General features: G+C 39.5%; 1 protein-coding gene across 1 annotated transcript in view; it reads right to left on the reverse strand.

The window, feature by feature from the left end:
• LOC142493679 (isoaspartyl peptidase/L-asparaginase-like) overlaps positions 1-22,331 on the reverse strand; it is a 222,716-nt gene that overhangs the window by 176,081 nt on the left and 24,304 nt on the right. Inside the window, exon 3 of the mRNA XM_075598110.1 lies at positions 17,186-17,328. Within this exon, the coding sequence (XP_075454225.1) occupies positions 17,186-17,328 (143 nt within the window). The remainder of the gene's footprint in view (positions 1-17,185; positions 17,329-22,331) is intronic.

Genomic DNA, 22,331 nt, shown 5'->3' on the forward strand with positions numbered 1-22,331 from the left:
TGTCATTTACCTGTCATTTATCCAAAACCTTCTGGAGAGAAATTACATCCTGCTCTGATTCTACTACCTTAAACAATTTATTGTTGTAGCCAGGTCCCCCCTCTGCGTGTCGGCACCCCCCCTCCCGGTACTCACCTGCACAGCGGTTGGGTAAGGGCGGCCGGTCGCGGGTGAGGGGCAGGTGCGTGTGCATTGGAGATGCCGGGCGGTAGAGGAGCGGCGAGCATGTCTCCAGGGGCACCGGAGGCTCCCTCAGAGGGCATTGCCATCTTAGCTTGTGCGCATGCATGCGCAGTTAGAAGCGCGCAAAGTGGCGGCCAATCAGGAGAAGGCTCTGAGCAGGGACTTCAGGTCCCATGAGCCTTAGGACACCCCACGTGATGCCAGGGAACCAATAGGGTGTGATGATCCTCCTAGGCAGGGAATAGGAAGCTGTCACGAAGTCCACGCTAGTCTGTTAGGACCAGGAAGAGCTAGGGGTAAGAGGTGAGTGCAGGGGTCTGTGACCCACTGCATTAGGCCAGCAGCCCCTTAGGCCCCAGTTAGGTCCTGAGTCATATATCAGGTTGTCACTTCAGGGACAGGCCCTAGGATAGGGACCTTGCCCCATTAGTGTACAGTGACAGTCAGCGACACAGCGGGCGCTGCGCTTCCTACCAAGAGGCTTGGGATCAGGCCTACTCCTCAGAGAGAGCGGAACTATACTCATGCGGATTGCCCTGACCGAGCACCATGCTGGTGGAACCGGACGTCGCCCAGAAGGTCGTCGGATCCTTTTCGAAAATCCTTTGAACGCCCAGGTGCCGCCGCACTGGGCAGGTATTGTTATGCATGTGCACTAACTACAGAGTACTCACACATAGTGGAAGCACTGACCATGGGACAAGGGTCATACTGTGGACACGGTGTGGGGGTACACGGTGGTGGGCAAGGGGTATACACTCACAAGTGGGAGTGAATGACTGTTGGGACTTATAGAGTATAAGATATATATGTACAGTAAAGTTTATTCTTGCTTCAATATATCAACTGTGTGTTATTGGGTTGTGTCCTGCTCCCGCTCTGTCAGGATCCCTCTCAGGTGGAGGCGTTGCACCACGAGATTGCGAATATACATATATACTCCAGGCTCTCAGTGCAGAGGCTTAGGCTCCTGCAAGCCATACAGGTACATAAAGCAGTAGTAGCGTCTGTGTCACAGGGAACGCCCATTGCATTGTCATCAGCACAGATGGAGACTTTGCTCTCTATGCCAACCTCATGTCATTAATAAACAAGTTAAAAAGAAGGGGTCCAAATTACGAAACCCTGAGGTGCTCCACTCACAACTTTAGCCCAACCTGAAAAAGGTCAATTTATTACAACCCTCTGTTGTCTTTCCTTTAAGGATAGTTCTTTATTCATGCAGCAAACAGTTCTTAGATCATGTAGCACTCACTTATTTAGTTATGTAGTTTATTTGTAGTTTAGATCACCATATTAATAGTGCTTCCTTTGTATATTGGATTGTCTATACGTCATATAACGCATAGAGTGTACAGTAGCTTAAAGAAATCACACTAGGTTCCTTTCACAACTGCACTCACGTGTATAATGGTATATACAGTTAGGTCCAGAAATAATTGGACACTGATACAAGTTTTGTTATTTCGACTGTTTACCAAAATAAATTCAAGTTACAGTTAAATAATGAATCTGGGCTTAAAGTGCAGTCTATCGGCTTTAATTTGGGGGTATTCACATCCAAATTGGAGGAAGGGTTTAGGAATTACATCTCTTTAATATGTAGACCCCTCTTTTTCAAGGGACCAAAAGTAATTGGACAATTGACTCAAAAGCTGTTTTATGGACCGGTGTGGGCTATTCGTTCGTTATTTCATCATCAATTAATCAGGTAAAAGGTCTGGAGTTGATTACAGGTGTGGCATTCGCATTTGGAAGCTGTTGACCCCCAACAAGCGGTCAAAGGAGCTCTCAATGCAAGTAAAAGAGAGCATTCTTAGGCTGCAGAAAAAAAGAAAATCCATCAGAGAGATAGCAGGAACATTAGGAGTGGCCAAATCAACAGTTTAGTACATTCTGAGGAAAAAAGAACGCACAGGTGAGCTTTGCAACACAAAAAGGCCTGGACGCCCACGGAAGATAACAGTGGTGGATGATCGTAGGATCCTTTCCATGGTAAAGAAAAACCCCTTCACAACATCCAGCCAAGTGAAGAACACTCTCCAGGAGGTAGGCATATCATTATCCAAGTCGACCATAAAGAGAAGACTTCACGAGAGCAAATACAGAGGGTTCACCACAAGGTGGAAACCATTCATAAACCTCAAGAATAGAAAGGCCAGATTAGACTTTGCCAAACAATATCTAAAAAAGCCAGCCCAGTTCTGGACAGCATTCTTTGGAGATGAAACTAAGATCAACCTGTACCAGACTGATGGGAAGAAAAAGTATGGAGAAGGTTTGGAACGGCTCATGATCTGAAGCACACCACATCATCTGTAAAACACGATGGAGGCAGTATGATGGCATGGGCATGCATGGCTTCCAATGGCACTTGGTCACTCGTGTTTATTGATGATGTGACAGAAGACAGAAGCAGCCAGATGAATTCTGAAGTGTATAGGTATATATTGTCTGCTCAGATTCAGCCAAATTCAACGAAGTCGATTGGACAATGACCCAAAACATACTGCAAAAGCACCCAAGAGTTTTTTAAGGCAAAGAAGTGGAATATTCTGCAATGGCCAAGTCGATCACCTGATCTCAACCCGATCGAGCATGCATTTTCCATGCTGAAGACAAAACTTAAGGCAGAAAGACCCACGAACAAACAACAACTAAAGACAGCTGCAGTAACGGCCTGGCAATGCATCACAAAGGAGGAAACCCAGCGTTTGGTGATGTCCATGCGTTCCAGACTTCAAGCAGTCATTCTCTTCAATGGATTCTTGACAAAGTATTAAAAATGAACATTTTATTTATGATTGTGTTAATTTGTCCAATTACATTTGAGCCCCTGAAATAAGGTGTTTGTGTATGAAAATGGTTGCAATTCCTAAATGTTTCATACGATATTTTTGTTCAACCCTTTGAATTAAAGCTGAAAGTCTGCACTTCTACTGCATCTCGGTTGTTTCATTTCAAATCCATTGTGGTGGCGTACAGAGCCAAAATTATGAAAATTGTGTCAGTGTCCAATTATTTCCGGACCTAACTGTATATATATATATATATATATATATATATATATATATGAGAGAAAATGAGAAAAAAAAAACAGGCGCACACCTAGTGCATTAAAGTATAACAATCATTTTATGGAACATTAAAAAATAGACAAATGCCCACTCACAAATCAAACAATAAAAAAGAGCAGTTATGAGATTGGCCCTCATAAGCCACTGGCAGCGTCTCGATCAGCAATGGAGTTTTCCTCCTCCACACGTGTAGTACAGACTCCTTCACCGGAAGTGACGTCCTCCCGGCGTGTGCCCCGCAACAGGAAGTCCCTCCGGGAACCAAAGATCTTGCCTTCTTTCTTCTGGCTGTTGTACCATCAGGAGTAGTGGAGATCTGCCCGCTGCTTCTTGTCTGTCTCGCCACTCACGATACTGCGTCCGCAATCTGCTGTGTTTAGTGGGAAAGTGCCTCCTCCGTCTCAGCCACGCCCTACGCGTTTCGTCATCAAGGATGACTTCATCAGGGGATACCCATTGGTTGTGACCCCACAGTACTTATAGACAGGTTAATTTGCATACATGATTAGAAAACCTATTACATCGTTAATTACATGATTTTGACCTTTCATAGATATGGTGTTTCCTCATTACACTGATAGCTATAGAAAGGTTATGAGGGCACCACTGTTCTTGCAAAAGATAATAAAATATATATATAAAGAATTCAATATATAGCTCATTTGTATATAATATTTATTTAAACTATATTTCAATAAATAATCAAACAATATAAAAAAAAAAGGGATATGTTGTAATATAAATATTTAGATAGGGATAACAATTATGATGTCCAGATAAAATTTTTACAATTCATATTTTAAATAAAAATTAATCTTTTGAATGAAAATAAAAACAAAATGTTTATGAAGCATGATATACAGTAATATATGATTTTAAATTCAAAGTCTCAAGAGTTGGAGAATGATGGTGAGGGCGAATACAAAACTACCCAGTTAACCCACTAGATAATTGGTTTGTCAATCATAATAAGTGAGAATATATATATATACCTGTTATTATCCATTATGGAAAAAATGAAAAAATGAACATCAAAGATTGCAGTTGGAGCCAGAGGAACAGCAAAAAATAGTTGTTGTCAAACGACAGAAGAAATATCAAAACAATATGTAATATATCTAATAGTGAAAATGATTGTATAGTGTATGTGTAATGAAATAAAAATGCATAAAATATATGTGATTGTGTAACTAAATGTATAAGATGTATATTGGTGCCTAAGCATATACTAAATGGATGGTGTATGAATGCAAGAAAGTAGTGTACAAGTGTATATGTTGTGAGATGAACAATGTCAATATATGATGAAAAAGAAAGGGCAGGACCAGTCCCCGGACCCGAACAGACACACCAACAGCAAGTTGTAATAAAGTGTATGGTGTACCAGGAAAGATATTTATAATGCACAATGTATTTGAAGACCTGACATGTAACTATAGTTCAGAGGGAGTGCTGCATGAGCACTCAAACCAGACCTCCGAAGGATCACCCACTATGAGTGATCACACTATAGTACTAATGTCAATGTGTTCATTGTGTCCCTTTGGGTGTAATGTATCCAATATATATATCCAGTAAGTCTCCCTCATGCATAATCTTTTGAAACGATCCCCACCCATAAAGGTTGGAGGGATATACTCGATGCCCATAACTCGTAGGGACCTAGGATCTTTTGAGTGTTTATTACAATAATGACGGGAGAGGTTGTGTGTTTGACACCCATGTATTATGTTTCTTCGATGCTCTAGAAACCTCGTGCTTATAGCTCTCGATGTGCGGCCTACATATTGTAGACCGCACTCACATGATATTAGGTAGATTACGTATTCACTGAGACAATTCATGTATTCCACTATGTCATGTGAAGTGCTGTTGGAGAAAGATTTAAATTTATTTGTTTTAATCAAATGTTTGCACGTAAGGCATCTGCTTCTCCCGCATCCAAAGTTCCCCTTAACCTTAAAGGGAATGGATCCATCTATTCTAGAATTATTAAATACTTTGGATGTTTTTAGTTTGCTGGGTGCAATCATTGTTTTAATATTCCTAGCTTTCTTAAAGATCACAGGAGCATATTTTGGCAATAGATGACCAATTTCTGGATCGCTGACCAGAATGTTCCAATGGTCATTCATTATTTTTTTGATCTGTTTGGCGGATTGATTAAATTGAGTAATAAATTTTGGCACCGCACCATAGGATGTAACCTCATTTTTTGTTGTTGTTGTTTTTCTTTTGGATTTTTCCAACAAAGATGTGCGATCCAGTAAACTGGCATCTAAAAAAGATTTGTTGACAATTGCCATATCATAACCTTTCTCCTGAAACTTTAAAGAAAGATTTGTGCCCTGGGTGAAAAAATCATTGTCCCTTGAACAGTTGCGTCTTAATCTGTGGAACTGACTCTTTGGTACATTATCTAACCATTTTTTGTAATGATTGCTACCATACTGTAGGTAGCTGTTTGCAGCCACAGTTTTGAAATGTGTTTTAGTGTGAATGTTATTCTGAGGACCCACAAATAGCTCTAAATCCAAAAATACTATAGTATCTGGGTGAATATTGTAAGTAAATTTTAGTCCCATCTTGTTGTTATTAAAGGACTCCAAAATTGCCTCCAGGGTGCTCCTCTCACCATCCCAAATAATAAGAATATCATCTATGAAGCGGCCATAGAAAACCAAACCCGCCCCCAGCCCAGCATTCTCCCACACATGGGTACTCTCCCACAGTCCCATATATAGGTTGGCATAGCTGGGAGCAAATTTGGCTCCCATGGCCGTTCCACAGATTTGTAAATAATATGTGTTTCCAAAAAGAAAATAATTGTGATTTAACATAAACTTAATGCATGCTAAAAGAAATGACCTTTGTGAAGAGTGTAAACTGGGATCTGATTGTAAAAAGTGACTAATAGCCTGGATACCTTTTAAGTGCTCAATACAAGTGTAAAGTGAAGATACATCACAAGTGACCCAGTGATAGGTATCCTTCCACTTGATGTCAGAGATTGAGTCAATGACATGCAACGTGTCCCGTATGTACGAGCGCAATTTGATGACATGAGGCTGTAAATAATAGTCTACATACTGAGACACGTTGGACGTCATCGAGCCAATCCCCGACACAATAGGCCTCCCAGGTGGTTTAACTATATCTTTGTGCAGTTTGGGAATGTGATAAAAAATAGGGGTTCTAGGGTGTTTAATATATAAAAACCTGTGCTCTAATTTGGAAATGATCCCCTCAGAGAATGCACCCTGGAGTAAATCCCGGAACTCCCTCTGGTAACACTCAGCAGGGTCCTCGGTGAGAATCTGATATGATGTGGTGTCAAGGAGGAGGCGATGGGCCTCACAGAGATAATCCGACCGATCCTGCAGGACAATCGCCCCCCCCTTGTCTGCTTGTCGAACAATTAGATCATTATTGTTTTTTATATTTAATAAAGCTTGATTTTCCTCTTTTGTGAGATTGTTAAATTTCAGTTCCACATTGTTAAGACACAACTGTTCTAGGTCTCTCAGGACTACTGTATAAAAAGTATCGATGAAATTTCCCTTTGATTGATAAGGGAAATATGTCGATTTTGGGACAAATGGTGACGGTTTATATCTCAATAGACTGTCCTGATCTGTTTCACTTGGGCACAAATAGGATTGTGTTAATTTGTCCAATTACATTTGAGCCCCTGAAATAAGGTGTTTGTGTATGAAAATGGTTGCAATTCCTAAATGTTTCATACGATATTTTTGTTCAACCCTTTGAATTAAAGCTGAAAGTCTGCACTTCTACTGCATCTCGGTTGTTTCATTTCAAATCCATTGTGGTGGCGTACAGAGCCAAAATTATGAAAATTGTGTCAGTGTCCAATTATTTCCGGACCTAACTGTATATATATATATATATATATATATATATATATATATATATATATATATATATATATATATATTATATGTAGCCATGTGTAAAATTGGTGTACATATCTCTTTCATGCTGGCAGTAATCCTGGTAAGTATGCAGGGTTGCCAGTAACAATCATGGAGGTTTGTCCTCAAACCCTGGTGAGGTGCCCTATGTCCCAAAGGAAGTGACAACATGCTTTGTGTCCATGATTAGTGACACAGAGGGTGTCTGTATTTATGTTGAAGTATTTGTGTTTTAAAATTATTTTTTTGGGGCACAGACTTGATACTGCAGGCAAGCGGGGACCCCTGCGGAAACACCCGAGGGCCACCGCCAGCCTATAGAACCATTCCTGTGCCTAAAAAAATAACTATGGGTTATGTATATAAGGGGGGTTTAGGGGTTGTTTGGGGCACAGAGGCTGATTGTGTTGTGTTTTGCTTTGTTTATTGGGGGCAATTGTCCCCAATAAACATGCTACTGTCACTTAACCCCTTCATTGCCTTAACGGATAGCCGCTAAGGTAATGAAGCAGCATTACTGTATTTTTATTAATAGTGTACATGTACAGAGGGTCTCTGGACATGAACCGTGTTGGTTTTATTTCTGGGGACTCCCTGCTTCCCGAGATACAGGCGCCTTTATGGGGTGCCGGTATCTCCTATGAATGGAAATGTCCCGCGTCACGTGATCGGGCTATCTCCATGCATAGGAGATACCGGCACCTCATAACGGGGCCTGTATCTCAGGAAGCAGGGGGTCCCCGGACATAAAACCAACACTGTTCATCTCCGGAGACCCCCTGCACATCTAAAATAGTAATAGATTTGTTATGTAAAAAAAAATTATTTGCCAGCGAGATTTGTGCAGAGAGTTGCGGATCTCGCTCTCTGCTGACAGATCTCACCAGCGGAGCCCTTATCACCAGGGCTCGCCATCTCTCTGCCGGATTCCTCTCCCAGATATGCGCACTTTCCTGCATACTGCGAGGGGAATCCGCAAAAACATGGAGAGTTCGAAGTCTGGTGAATGGCCATTTTCGCAGTTCTCTGCATAGGCCCCATAGAATCTCAGTTTTCTTAATGTGGCAACTTGATAATTAATAAGGCTAAATATGCAATATTCCAGGAATTACCAACTGACAAGAGTACTCAAACATATATCACTTTCTATGAAAATCAATAACATTTTATTAGTTAATGATGCTATTAAACAATGACGCATGTGAGAATAATATATACAGTGAATCATAAAAAGCCCCAAGAAAGGCAACACAATAATGGACAATGTTGGATAACCTGAACTCAAGTAAGTATAATACCAATAAGTCAGGGATATATCCACACGGAAGCAGAAAGAATTGTTAGGACACTCAATCAATTCATAATTATTAACTCTGTTATTCTAATAGGCAGTGCGGTTGGTCATTTTAGTGGTTGTCTACTTATGTCTTATACCAGTTTTCAATCCCGGTGCAAATATTTTTACTGAGTCCAATTGGCTTTATTTTTTACACTAACCTCCTGTGTCTAACCATACCAAAAGCCTTTGCAAAAGCTAAGTAGACCACATCAACTGCATTACCCTGATCTAAATTCCTACTTACCTCCTCAAAGAAACTAATAAGGTTAGTTTGGGATAACCTATCCTTCATAAATCAATGCTGACCATTACTAATAATTTTATTTTCAATTTGGTATTCCTGAACATTATCCCGTACTAAACCTTCAAGTACTATGAAAAAAGGGGGAATGAGACCCCTGTGCTGATGCTCTAAATTATTTTGTGGGGACTAGTGACTGTAGTAAAGTCCATGTAAAAAATATTTAAATGAACTGAGTCCAGGAGATGTATTAGCTGTGAGAATAGCTCTCATTTTATTTCCACCTGTGTATTTATGGACTGTTCGTGTAGAGGAGGGGAGTTATAAAGAGGGGAAGCCCTCCAGCAGGAGCCCAGCAAGTGAACCCACGTGAATGGAGTAACCAACCCCACAGCAGCCAATTCTCAGATGAATCCTGCTGTCACATGGACCCTTGGGATAGGTATTAAGGTGTATAAAAAGTAGAAAACTTACATAGCCTTAGTATCCATGTCCCTTGAGCGAGATATCACAGACTTAATGAGGCTCCTACTGACAGCATGCTCCAGCCAAAGGTGATGCAGGAAGTAAACAAAAAAAAGAGAGGAGCACTGCAAAAAATGCAGGTGCGGAAGCTGTACAATTTTCTTGAAAAAGGTATTTATTGTAAATTAAGCAATTACAACATCTCCGCAATCAACTCTGACGCGTTTCGTACATGTTAGGTACTTCATTAAAGAGTGACTGGAGGTCGATCTGGGATCCTTAAGTACTGTAGCTGCTTTTGGGTGTAGCCCAAATTTAAAACCAAATTTAAAAATGGTTCCAGGTGAAGTGAGCACCTGAGCTTGTTAACCACTGACGGTAATTTACATAGGAAGCATCTGCCTAATGTTAATCCCTGAACAAGTAAAAACATGGTAACAACACAATTAAAAACATTGTATTTTAGCTGTGTACATCAATGCTAGCAATGTACAATTATATCAGAACAAGTCTACACTGAATATCTGGTTGTAGCATGATATGAAGAAACAATGTATATAAAACAAATTTGTAACTATAGTAAATGCTGGAATATTGCAAATACACTAATGTGGAATCATGAATGAATCATGGAATGATTAAATCACCTGGTACATTCAACCAATCCGATTGGTGGATGTACCATGTGACTGTGATATGTGACGTCACAGGCCATATAAAAGGCCTGTCACATCTGATTTGAAAGGAAGGAGATGACGTGTCCACACTTACTAGAAGAAAAGTCCAGAAGAAAATACACATTTAAAGAAATAAAGAAGAGACTTGCTTAGACTGGTCTACAAGCAATGAAAGATGCATTACTTTGGGTCAAGTTGAAGATGCATTGTTTATGGTCAGGTTGAGGATGCATTGCTTCAGGTCAAGTTGAGGATCCAGTTCTTTAGGTCAAGTTGAGGATTCATTTCTTCAGGTCAAGTTGAGAATACATTTCTTCGGGTCACGTTGAGGTGATATATGCCACAGAGGAGGATGGGCCTTCATCCCAGGAGGTAAGTAACACATTTATTTATTATAGGGTGCCCATTGATTGCAAATGTGGGTATCTCTGCCCCCGCTGAGGGCATTGGTAACCACAATAACAATCAATGGATTAAATGGATAGTGTTTGTGTATTTTATTGTAATGTAATGTGTATTTTATTGTAATGTGTATTTTACTTTATTTGAATTTATTATTTTATACTTTAGAATGGGCAAAAGCGCTTTTAAAAAAGCTGATTCCTGACAAAGCACACAGCGAAACATGTAGAGTCATCGCAAGTGTCACGATTTGGAAGGACTGATGTCCTCATGCTTGTCACAAGACAGATGCAAGGAGACCCAGGCATTCAGAGGAGCTGATGGCACATCTGTTCCTCGACGCGAGGGTCGAGACCCATCTGCTTTGAAGTGTAGACGCACCTCCATGACAATATCTTGCATTTCCATTTTACCTTTTAAAAATTGTTACCGTGTGTGAATTTCTGTTGGGTATTTACCTAATACAAATTCATTTTTGCTACGATCTGCACCATCCTGCTGTTTTCTTTCTTACATGGGATTCGTATACTACACTTCTTTGATCACAACATCTGAGTACCACATCAATCATTGGGTTAAGAATCAGTACACTGAGTCCATCATGGGGTTTGATGTCTGATTTTCATCTTCACTCTGAGTTTGTTTGACATATTGTATATTCACTTGTATCTGTAACACCAATATTTTTGGTTTTTGGAATTTACTTACACAATTATAGAGCACCAGGTGAATATTTCTGTTTCCAAAAGTGCTATTAGCCAGATTTGGCTAATAGGGTTATTACCCTTTACAGTGTTTTGTTGTGGGTAGAGAAGTGGGTGAAGGGGGTAGTTACCCTGGGGTGTGTGGTTAGGCCTCCTGGGGGATGCTAAGAGGGTTTAAACACTCTAGACCCTTCAGTACCTTAGCGCTTACTCAATAAGGTAATGAAGGGGGGTTATTAATATATTTTAATATTGTTAATGTTTTTTTAACTATAGCTTAATATTGTTTGCCAATGTGGCTATTTAGGCACTCCATTAAGAGGGCCTAGTTATCCATAGCAACAATTAATGATTTTATGTTTAAAATGTATTTTTAATGTGCTCTTTTTTGTTGTGGGAAATATGTGTACAGTATTTTATTTTGGTTAATGCCCACAACAACTTTTAGTCACATGTGGCTAATAGAGATTTTGGTCATTAGTCTAGCGCAGGGGTGCACAAATGTTTCAGCCTGTGCCCAATGCCTGCCCTCCCCCCCTTCCTTAACTTGTCTCCGGTGTCAAATGACGCCGCGTTGCCGAAGACAAGGTAAGGGAAGTTCCAGAGGCCTCATGCGATAGCCTGACATTTAATTTGAATGCCTTGGGCGAAGAGTGTGGGGCCCTTGTAATTAAGTTTTTTTTTTTTTTTTTAATTATATTTTACAAAGGTTTGAAGCAGGGGGTCTCCATAGCTGAATACTTATTAAGGTTAAGGTCCGGGGACAACCTGGTTCCTAAAATACAGGCTCTGGTATCTCAGTGCTGTTTAAATGTTCCGATCACGAGGGCCGTGATGCAGGAGATTTAAACTTGCAGAGGTCTGTATCTTGGGAAGCAGGGTGTACCCAGCCCTTATATTAATGGGGTTCAGCTAAGGAGACCCTCTGCTTCAAACCTACTGTATGTATAAAAAAAAAATATGAAAAACGAGTGTACTGCTCATCTGAAAGGTTAGTATTGTACTATGCATCCATTATTCAAGCTCAGTTCTTACTTCATCAATTACTGTCCATGTTTACTGTATAATTGTTTCTTTCTATACCACTTAATTTCAAAGCTGTGTTAATTACAGATCAGTGCCCAATACAGTATCTTTACAGTATACAAAGGGTGGGTACTTTCATTGTTTTGTTTGCTCTTAAAGAAAATATAATGTTAATTTTTTTCTTGAACTCTATTGGTGTTGTTTTTTCAAGGAGGTGGGAGAGGGCCCATTCTTCCGAGCAGTCAACTCAGACCCATTGGGCTGGTGGGGCTCAGAATCCGAGCATGCGAACCTGCCCCGTACATGCAATGCATGCATGTCTGGTTATTGTCGATTCATCTCCATTTATAGATCTTGCTACTATGATAATACTGTAGCAATAAATGCTGTGAACTGTCATAATTAAGAATTTATGTCAATATATAAGGACACTCTTTATGTAAGGCAAATCAATACAAATTATTTTACGATACTCTGCTTGTCTGGCATGGGTAGGGAGGATGAGTGTTTCTGGAACTGTGGCAGCAGATGGAGCACTAGAGAATGGACTTGCTCAGTCCGGAAAGGGGTCACATAAACTGAACATACATTTAGATTATATAAGTGTTGCAAAAAATAACAAATATAGAGCACAGACTACACATAGAAAATTATCTATAAATTGGTTTGAAACAAGGAAAATAATTTGTAATTATTTCACAGAGTTTGTATTAAACATTGTATCATCATCATCATCATCATCATCATCATCATCATCATCATCATCATCATCATCATCATCATCATCATCATCATCATCATCATCATCATCATCATCATCATCATCATCATCATCATCATCATCTATTTTTTAAGTAAATACAGGCCTCCACAGAGGGCATCACAATATTTTACAGTCAGTTTTACAGTCAGTCCTTATTTAATTACAGTTTCTTTAAGACGGTGCTGGATAAATAAATTACAATCTTTCAGAATGCATAGGAGCTATAACCATCTGTCTATTGAATTAGTAACTATGTTGTTTGAATCTTGAGATAATAATCTATAATTTATTTATCCAGGACCGTGGGAACACCAAGCTTTAAACTTTAACAATATTAGTATTAACCCCACATAAAAACAAACAAAAACAGACCTCTCTGGCGCTGAGGCTCAAAAAACATGATGGAGCTATGATGAAAAAAGCCTGGATCTTTGCGATGATGTGAATGAACCTCAGAAAAAGGAGAAAAAAAACATATACACTACCATAGTGCATTAACCAAAGTAAAGACCTGATAAAGCTAGGTGTACTAGCAAAGAATAACAATTTATTAAAACGGTATGATGAAAATAATAAAATATGAATTATAAAAATATACACTTGTATGCACACACAACGTGCTCACAAATATATTGCATTAAGAATAGTAATGACCTTGGTCACTTCCGTCATACCCTCCTCCGCCGTGGGTAAAAATTGAAAACCTACTCACATCAAGTGGCTAGGTCTCAAGCCTTAATGTGGACAATTTCACAAGCATTGTCGGATCTTCTCCCGTCTGTGGATGGTGATCTCCGTCAGCTGTTGAGCTTCGTGGCGCCAACTCCTTTGAATTGGCCGCCGCTCCGCTGTTCCTGATGATGTAACCCGCTTTACTTCCACTACGGTGTCCTCGCTGTGCCACAATTCCTACGCGTTTCTAGACTCTTAGTAACCGGTCTCTTCATCAGGGGTTTGCATTAAGGCAGTCTTCAATTGTTATTTTTACCCAACTGGGTCCCAGATAATTAGTGTGAATAAACATTGATTGATAAATGGACATTGCATTGAATGGCAATATTGAACACACATACAAAACAAAACAATGTTTTAAGTAAAGCGGGTGACAATCTTGTACAATAAAGTTTCCCTCAAGAACATATTGCAAAATAGCAAAAAACAAAAGTATATATTTCCTGAGTCTATTGTTCTCTTGAATACTTCCACTGTCTAACATCTTATGCGAGAAATACAGAAGGACCATAGATGGGCATATAGCCAAAATATGAACAAAACTGATATGTTTTTTGCTTTTTTTTCAACAAATTAATATCATTTATTTATTAAAAGAATTGGCAAGATAAAGCATACTGTACAGCATTTGTTTCAGCACAAATTGTTACAAACCATCTATTGGTGGTAAAGGGACAGCCTACGAATTAATTAATCTATGGTCTAATGCATTCAGTTTAAGTAGTTCTAGAACAATATATTAATTTATAAATAGTGACATCATTTTAAAGAGAAGCATAAAGAAATATAGATTATTGCATTACAACAGAAATGTATTCAACATCATGGAGCATTATCTATATATGTATTTATTGGTAGAACCTGTCAAAAGGATTTGTTCACATTTTGTCTTCCTCAATAAATCCTACCTACCATTTGAACAGCTTTCAAATAATTACTCTTCTTGTCACAAAATAATTCCTTCAGAGGATAACAAATTCGACAGTGTTATGACATTGCATGTTCCTAATAGATTTTCTGTTTTTATCAATCTTTCAAATTTTACATTGATAGAATTGGTAGCTTATGACATACTGTAAAGTGAATTTAAGAATAAATGCTACTGTAGAGGCACCAATGAAGCAACTTTGAAATAGAATAGGATTGTCTGGTTGAACATGCAGTCTCAAATAAATATAGAAGCGAACACTTTTACAAGTGACCACCAGGGGTCACTAAAAGCCCTAATAATAGCACTCAAAGTCACCATACACAGGTAGGTATATGGTAGGGACTGGATAAGAAGTATAATTACTAGGACCAAAAATAAGGGTATATACCATTATTTTTGGTCCTAGTAATTATACTTATATCCAGTCCATACCATAAACCTATCTGTGTATGGTGACTTTGAGTGCTATTATTAGGGCTTTTAGTGACCCCTGGTGGTCACTTGTAAAAGTGTTCGCTTGTACCATTATTCCCTAAGCACCTAGTCTTTTAATATCTGCATACTACTAGGTGAGCGACTAGTCACTATGTTTATGTCAAATAAATATAGTACTGGGAAATCTCATTTGGATAAATAAGGAAACAAGACCTTTGGAAATACTTTACCATCCAATAATAAAAACACTTTGGAGGTTTGCAATCCGGTCCTGTCTCTTGGACACTGGTTTTTAGTAAGTTTCCTTTACACTAAAAATCCTCTCCGGTTTCAGCCTTTCAGTGTAAAGAGAATGTCAGGCTGCAGTTACTGCCTTGCCTCTTGGTCTCGGATACAACATACCTTAATTTCACTACTGTACATGCTGATGAGTCCAACCCATCAAAAAATCGGGGATAATGACCCAGACTAATCATAGATGGACTTCTGTTTACTCTGTTTGGCTACTGTTCGTCATCTAAGTTCTTGGAGGATCTTGGCAACAAGGCCAGTAGATATACCTTAGTCACCTAATTTTTTCTATTCATTAATTTATTTGTTATCATTTATAGGTCCCCAATACCTATAACCACCTCGTTAGTCTACTCTATAATGTAGATATGTTATTTTATTTCTAGTGCATTTGATTGGGTTCACATTTGAGCACATCTGCATTTGAAATGTGATTATTTACAAAAGGAATAAAAAAAGGACATGTGTGCCAAACATTGAGAACCCCTGAGAAATCCGTCAGGAAAGTGAAACGCATAGGGTTAATACATTTGCCTCTGAGCAGGTGTATGAAGTGAGTCATCAGTCTACCTGGCTGCAGTTCTCTATTGATTTTTAACTGCTACAGACTTGTGTGTTTTTTTATCTTGTGTGAATCATCTATTTTGTAAATGTGATTTATTCCTTTTGATGCATGTTAGTATTAAACAGTTTACAGTACACGCTTTACTTTTCTAACTAGGAATCTTGGCACATGTTCCTGCACCTGGAAGAACCGTTAGTTTTTTGGGAGTGTACTTGTTCACCTTCATTTACCATATACCCCCACCACTGGAATGTTAATGAGCCAAGAGGACACAAAGATCTTTTTGTTCACAGCTGCAGCAGATTCAATCTCAACCACCCCAGTGCACATCTGTGTTGCCCCAAAGGTGGACAGCCTGATGGGGCTCCCCAAGAACTTCTCCCCTCTGCACAGGACCAGCGTGCTAAGGGTTAACATGTGCTTGTTCTTTGTGGAACATCAACCCCCACCACTGGATTGTTAGTGAGCCAAGAGGACACAAAGATCTTTTTGTTCACAGCTGCAGCAGTTTCAATCTCAACCACCCCAGTGTACATCTGCGTTGCCCCAAAGGCGGACATCCTCTGGCGCAGCCGAAGAGCAGCCAAAGGGTGTGAGCCGTTTGCTGACGTTCGCCGATGTTTGGTGATGTTAAAGCTGCTCTATTTCAATCTGCAACTCATAAGCCCTTTATCCCTTGTACCCAATTTTCCAACTCTATCTGTGCATGAAATGTCTGTGAATTCACTGTATAACCCTTTTCTTTTAATGTAACCATGTATTTTTTATAGCTCTGTGCCCAGGACATACTGTGCTTGAAACCGAGAGGTAACTCTCAATGTATTACTTCCTGGTAAAACATTTTTATAAATAAATAAAAATATAACTTTATTTGCAACACAGTTGTTTCCTGCGGGTGTTTGCACCTCAACTTTCTTTGTTACTCAACATGAGAAATAGTTTTCTAGAGGGGAGCAGGTGGGGTGAGGAGTTTACAATTCAATTTCAAGAAGATACTAGCTCTAACCTTGCAGAGAAGCAGGGTACAGTAGATGCTTTTTCAAATTATTCCGCAGAATTTGTTTTGTTTGATTTTTAAAATGTACAGTTTAGATCAGTTTGTAGTCTGTTTAGATCAGAATTGATTGATATACCTCTATGGAATATATAAACGTATGTATTTTTTTATTTTTATTATATTCCTTCAATTGTATTACTTATTGTATAACAAATGGAAATAACAACAACAACGTTGTTTAGAAAAACATGAAGGCAAAACATAGCCACAATGCAAATGTCAAAATATGAATGTTCAACAAATAAGAATTATCTTAACAATTTGACATTGCTGTCTTTTATAAAAACTTTTTTCTTGATTAAGATTACAATGTCATAAACATTAACACAATAACAAGTAAATCTGAAAGAGATGTCGTACTGTACCTTCTCTAAGATTGAGCGAGCAAAAGTGATTGGATTGGAAATATTCTTGATGCATGAAACAGCACCTGCAGCAAGAGTTTTCCCGTCCATTATGATTGCATCAAGTTCCACATCACCATCAGCATTGAGTACAGCGCCGTGACCTGAAGGAGACAATCCAGTTTGTAAGAAAAGCAAAAATTATACCCAAAGGCATTTGAAGTAAATCATAGAAACAATTTCAGAGCTATTTACTACAATCATTCTGGCAGCTATTTTACCGGCACCCTGTGAAAAATATTTGCTTTCATTGTCACAAGCTTTTAAGTAAATATAATGCTTGTGGCAACAAAAAAAAATAATGTGATTGTTTTCTTCAGTCATAAAGATTTTATCATGTTTTTAAAATCATAAAGCCTGTGAGGCATCGAGTTTCTCTTGTGGCACTTACTGACGTCTATTCTTCACACTTGAGGTAATCATACACAGTAGAAGCAGATATGATAGAGTAACAGCAAATACAGATATAAACATATGCAACATGAGTGTATGTTAATGTAGCAAAGCAGAATGTCTGTGAATTCTTCATACAGAATTGTAATGCCTAGGTACTATCACTTAAATATTCCATTTCCTAAAAGCACTTGGCACATATTCATTGTTAATGTTTAGTTCTGCATACTGCACATAAATACCAAGTTTAAACCTTTTGGGTCAAGGTACAGTATGTTGCTTTAACATATATTCTGTTTCTCTCTATAGAAATGTCTGCCATATCTCTCTGACAATGTCTAAAATTGTTATGCTTGGTAATGGAACCCATACTGTATGTTCAAGGATCCTTTTGAATTCTTTTATTATTTGCCCAACACACATTTATTTAGGTTCACAACTCCAGTCATGTAAATGACCCCTGTTGTCTTGCAATTGATGAATAGTCTGTACAGTTACAGTTTAATGAGTTGCTAAATCTTTTACTATGGTTGATATATCTGCAGGCTGCACAATTTCTACATCTGTATTTTTCACTTATTTTTATTTTCAACCAAGTCTGGTTTGACAGTGGTCCACCCTAATCAAGTTAGTTGTATGCCATAGAGCAGGGGGGTGCAAACTTTTTTCCCTGTGCCCCCCTGCTGGTGGTCCCCTCACCACTGCACCCCCCCACATCCCCGCTCCGGCGTCGGCTGCGGCGTCATGATATCGCGTTGCCATAGCAACGTGATGGCACATGACCTTGCAGCGTCATTTGACGGCGCGTTGCCATAGCGACGCGTGTGAGAACCCACTGGAGCCAAAGTAAGTTATGTTTACAGAGGCCCTGCAGCTCCCCCGGCACTTAATTTATGTGCCTTCGGGAAGCGTGCGGGGCCTCTGTAAACCCCGCGCCCCCCTGGGGGTCGCACCCTCCAGTTTGCGCACCGCTGCCATATAGCACTCCAATATATCAAAATATACTTGCAATTCTTCTACCGGTGCACTAGTTTCCCCAATGAAGTCTTGCTACTTGTAAGAATATATGAAATAAGAAAAAAGGAGAGGGCACAGCGGATTTGCTTAAAAAAAAAGTGTATAAAAGATCACCTACTGTTAGACAACAACGTTTTGGCTATCCTATAGCTTTTCCCAAGAATATGGCAGAATAAGCCATATCTTTAAGGCAAATCCACAGTGACATCTCCTTTTTCAAATTTCAGTACCACTATATAGCATAGATCTTTATCTTCATTTAACAGGCACCAGTATCTTTGTAAAATGTATTGTGTACCATCCTACTGTTTGTTGTAGGTACTTATGCATGTATGCACAATATGTATATCGTTATTTATATAGCGCCATCCATGTACGCTTTAAAGCAATAAAAACCGTGACATAATAAGAATAAGCCCTTGATACATAAAAAAAGGAAAAGGTGTCACTGCCCTTAAAAGCTTACAATCTAAGTAGTAAGTAGAGAGAACTTACAGAGACAGTACAGGACATGTTATGGTAAGTTGGTTGGCAAGGTATAATGGTACAGTATATGCATTGAGATGTATAATATTAACTAACAGCGCTACCTAAATGCTTAATTAAAGAGGTGTGTTTTAGGATGGGCCTTAAAGGTGAAGAGAGATGGCGCTAGCCAATTATTGAGGGGAAGGACATTCCAGAGACGTGGGGCAGTAAGTGAGAGGTTCTAGGGTGGAGAAAGCAGAACACAAGAGTCGGGCAGGTGTAGTGAGAAATTAGTGCTGAGATGTAAAGAGGGGCAGAAGAGTGTATAGCCTTAAAAGTGACAAGGAGAACTTTGAAAATAATATGGGATTTAATAGGAAGCCAGGAGAGGGATTTCAGCAGGAGAGATGCTTAGACAGATGTAGGAGAGTATAAAATGATTCTAGCAGCAGCGTTTAGGATCAATTGTAAGGGAGACCAGTAAAACTTTTTATATTTTGTTCCAAATCTGTGTTTTTCTGCGAGTAATTCATTTTTATGGCTTGTCTTTGCCATTGTATATGCTTTCTTGATAATTGTTTTGCTATTAATCCGATTCACAAATCTTTTTTGCATGTGTATAGCGATAGCTGAACAATGTCTCCTCCAATGTAAAAACTAGCTCATTTGATTCTTATTCAGCAAAGATCTGGAATGCGGACTCAACTTGTGATAAACTGTCTGTTTTCTTATGTATTTTAGTACATACCCTTTGCGCTCACAATTTCAAAATACATGAACACTATCTGTTGAGAATTTATTTCAGATGTCAGTTTCAAACTGGCGGTATTTGAATTTAGTGTTTCTAAAATACAATAATAATTCCCTGGTGCCTATTAGGAAGAAATAATTTATAAAACACAGTCAGAGTAATATATTTTCTGTGTATTAAGACAATTCTTCAGAAAAGACAATAATTTCCTCCCTCTATCCCAGAAATTGGCACATTTTCACAGGTTGGAACACAAGTCATGCCCCTTGTTGTTCCTCTTACTTGTTGATACACCTTATCATTTCAAACAATGTAATAATGGTTTTGGATAACGTTTATGAATCCCCATACAAAGGTACTGTGTGTTTGAAATTATTTGCCCTTTGATTTCAGAAAGTGTGAGATTGTATTTATACCCACATCATGTTGGATTCTTATGTACGGAGACTCTGCAACCAAACTACTGTAACTAGCAATAAAAACTTCAGTTAGGTGACTTTTTAGAGCTATTTAACTACAGACAAAGCACCCTTAGCTGTTTTGCACCCTATATTTAAAGTTGCATTTTTTTAAGTAGCATGTAGTGTGGAGTTGAATAGGGAGTTAAACAGGAGTGAAACAAGTGGACAACACAACACCTACTGGCCCTGAATCCTGGATTTGAACTACACTGTAAATGAGGATATTATCTTTCCGAGACTGCACATCTCAGCACTAAACTATTGCTGCCATGCAGCCACTACTATTTATATTTAGTATAAATATATCAACACTTCTTTTCAATATAAATGCTTTTTTCTACACATCTCATTATGTTTGTAACTCTATTCATATATCTCCATCTCTCCTTCCCTCTGCAATTCTCAGTTCACATGAACTCCTCTCTTACTCGCGCAATCTGACACTACACAGCTATATCCCCTGCACTAAAACATGCCCCTACAAATCTTCCTCACACATTCACTTTCTATCCATGCTTCTCCTCTTTGCTTCAGAGGATATATCTCCCAATCCTGGTCCCTGCCTTAATTTTGTATGTGCTCATCCTCGCCTCCCACATGCAATTTCAACTCCTTCTGTGTTAACTCCTCTAACTTCATATCCATCCCCTGTCACCCTCCCCCCTCTTTCCCTTTCTTTTGTGCCCTTTGGAATGCACGATCCCTTTCTAACAAGTTCCTCTCTGTGCATTACTTCTTTTCTCTCACTCTCTGCTCCTCTTTGCTATAGCTGAGATTTGGCTCGCTCAGTCTGACTCTACACTGGAAGCTGCCCTCTCTTATGGTGCCTTTTTTTCTCCCACACTTCATGCCCTGATGGCATGGGTGGAGGCGTGGGTTTACTGCCCTCCTCTATCTGCCACTACCTAACCCTTCCTATTCCACCTGCTCTTGCTTTCCCCTCTTTTCAGGTGCACACTGTCCAGATTTTCTCTCCTCTCCCTGTCCATGTGGCGGCCCACCTACCTCTACTCATCCACCTTCTCTCTTTCCCTCTCTCTTTGAATCCTGGCTTTCTTTCTCTCCTCAAACTCCCCTGTTCATCTCCTTTGGGACTTCAACTTCCACATTGATGAACCCTCTCTCCCTTGGGCTTCCCACTTTTTCTCTCTAACCTCTTCTTTTGGCTTTCAACAGTGAAGTGCAGCCAGACCCCACAAAGATGGCCACTACCTAGATCTGGTTTTCACCAAAAACATCTCTCTCTGACTTCTTCAATTCCCCTTTTCCTCCCTCTGACAATCACCTCATCTCATTTTCTCTCTCTCATTTCTCCCCTTCTCCACCTCCATCTACCCCTCGTTCCTGCAGAGACCTGCACTCTATTAACCTACTAGCTTTTTATTCCACGTTACGCTCCTCCCTCTCCTCTCTCAGCTCTTCTCCAGACCCTGACAATGTGGCCAGGAACCACAACTTTGCCCTGTCCTCCTCTCTTGATCTACATGCCCCACTTTGTCTGTGCCATTCTCGCCCTTTTAACCCCAGACCCTGGTTAAATTCCCATATATGCATGCTGCGCTCCTGCACTCATTCCTCTGAACGCCTGTGGAGGAAATCTCACACTCTCGCAGACTTTCTTCACTACAAATTTATGCTATCCTGTTTCATCTCTTCCCTTTCTCAAGCTAAACAAACCTACTTTTCTTCACTAATCAACATGCACAAGTCTAATCCACGACTCTTCTTTCTCTTTGACTCCCTACTCAGACCACCCGCTACTGCTTGTTCTTCTTCCTCCATCTCACCTCTGGACTTTGCCAATAATTAAAAGGAAAAGGTGGAATCCATACATCAGGACATCACCTCTGTATCCCCCTCCATCCTACACCTCTTCCTAACTTTCCTTCTGCCTTCTGTGACACTTTTTTCACTATCACCTTGGAGGATATGTCATTGCTGATCTGTTCTTCCTCTACCACCTGTCCTCTTGACGCCATTCCCTCCCATCTCCTAAAACCTCTTGCTCCTAATATAA

The sequence above is a fragment of the Ascaphus truei genome, chromosome 4, assembly GCF_040206685.1.
Source record: "Ascaphus truei isolate aAscTru1 chromosome 4, aAscTru1.hap1, whole genome shotgun sequence".
NCBI lineage: Eukaryota > Metazoa > Chordata > Amphibia > Anura > Ascaphidae > Ascaphus > Ascaphus truei.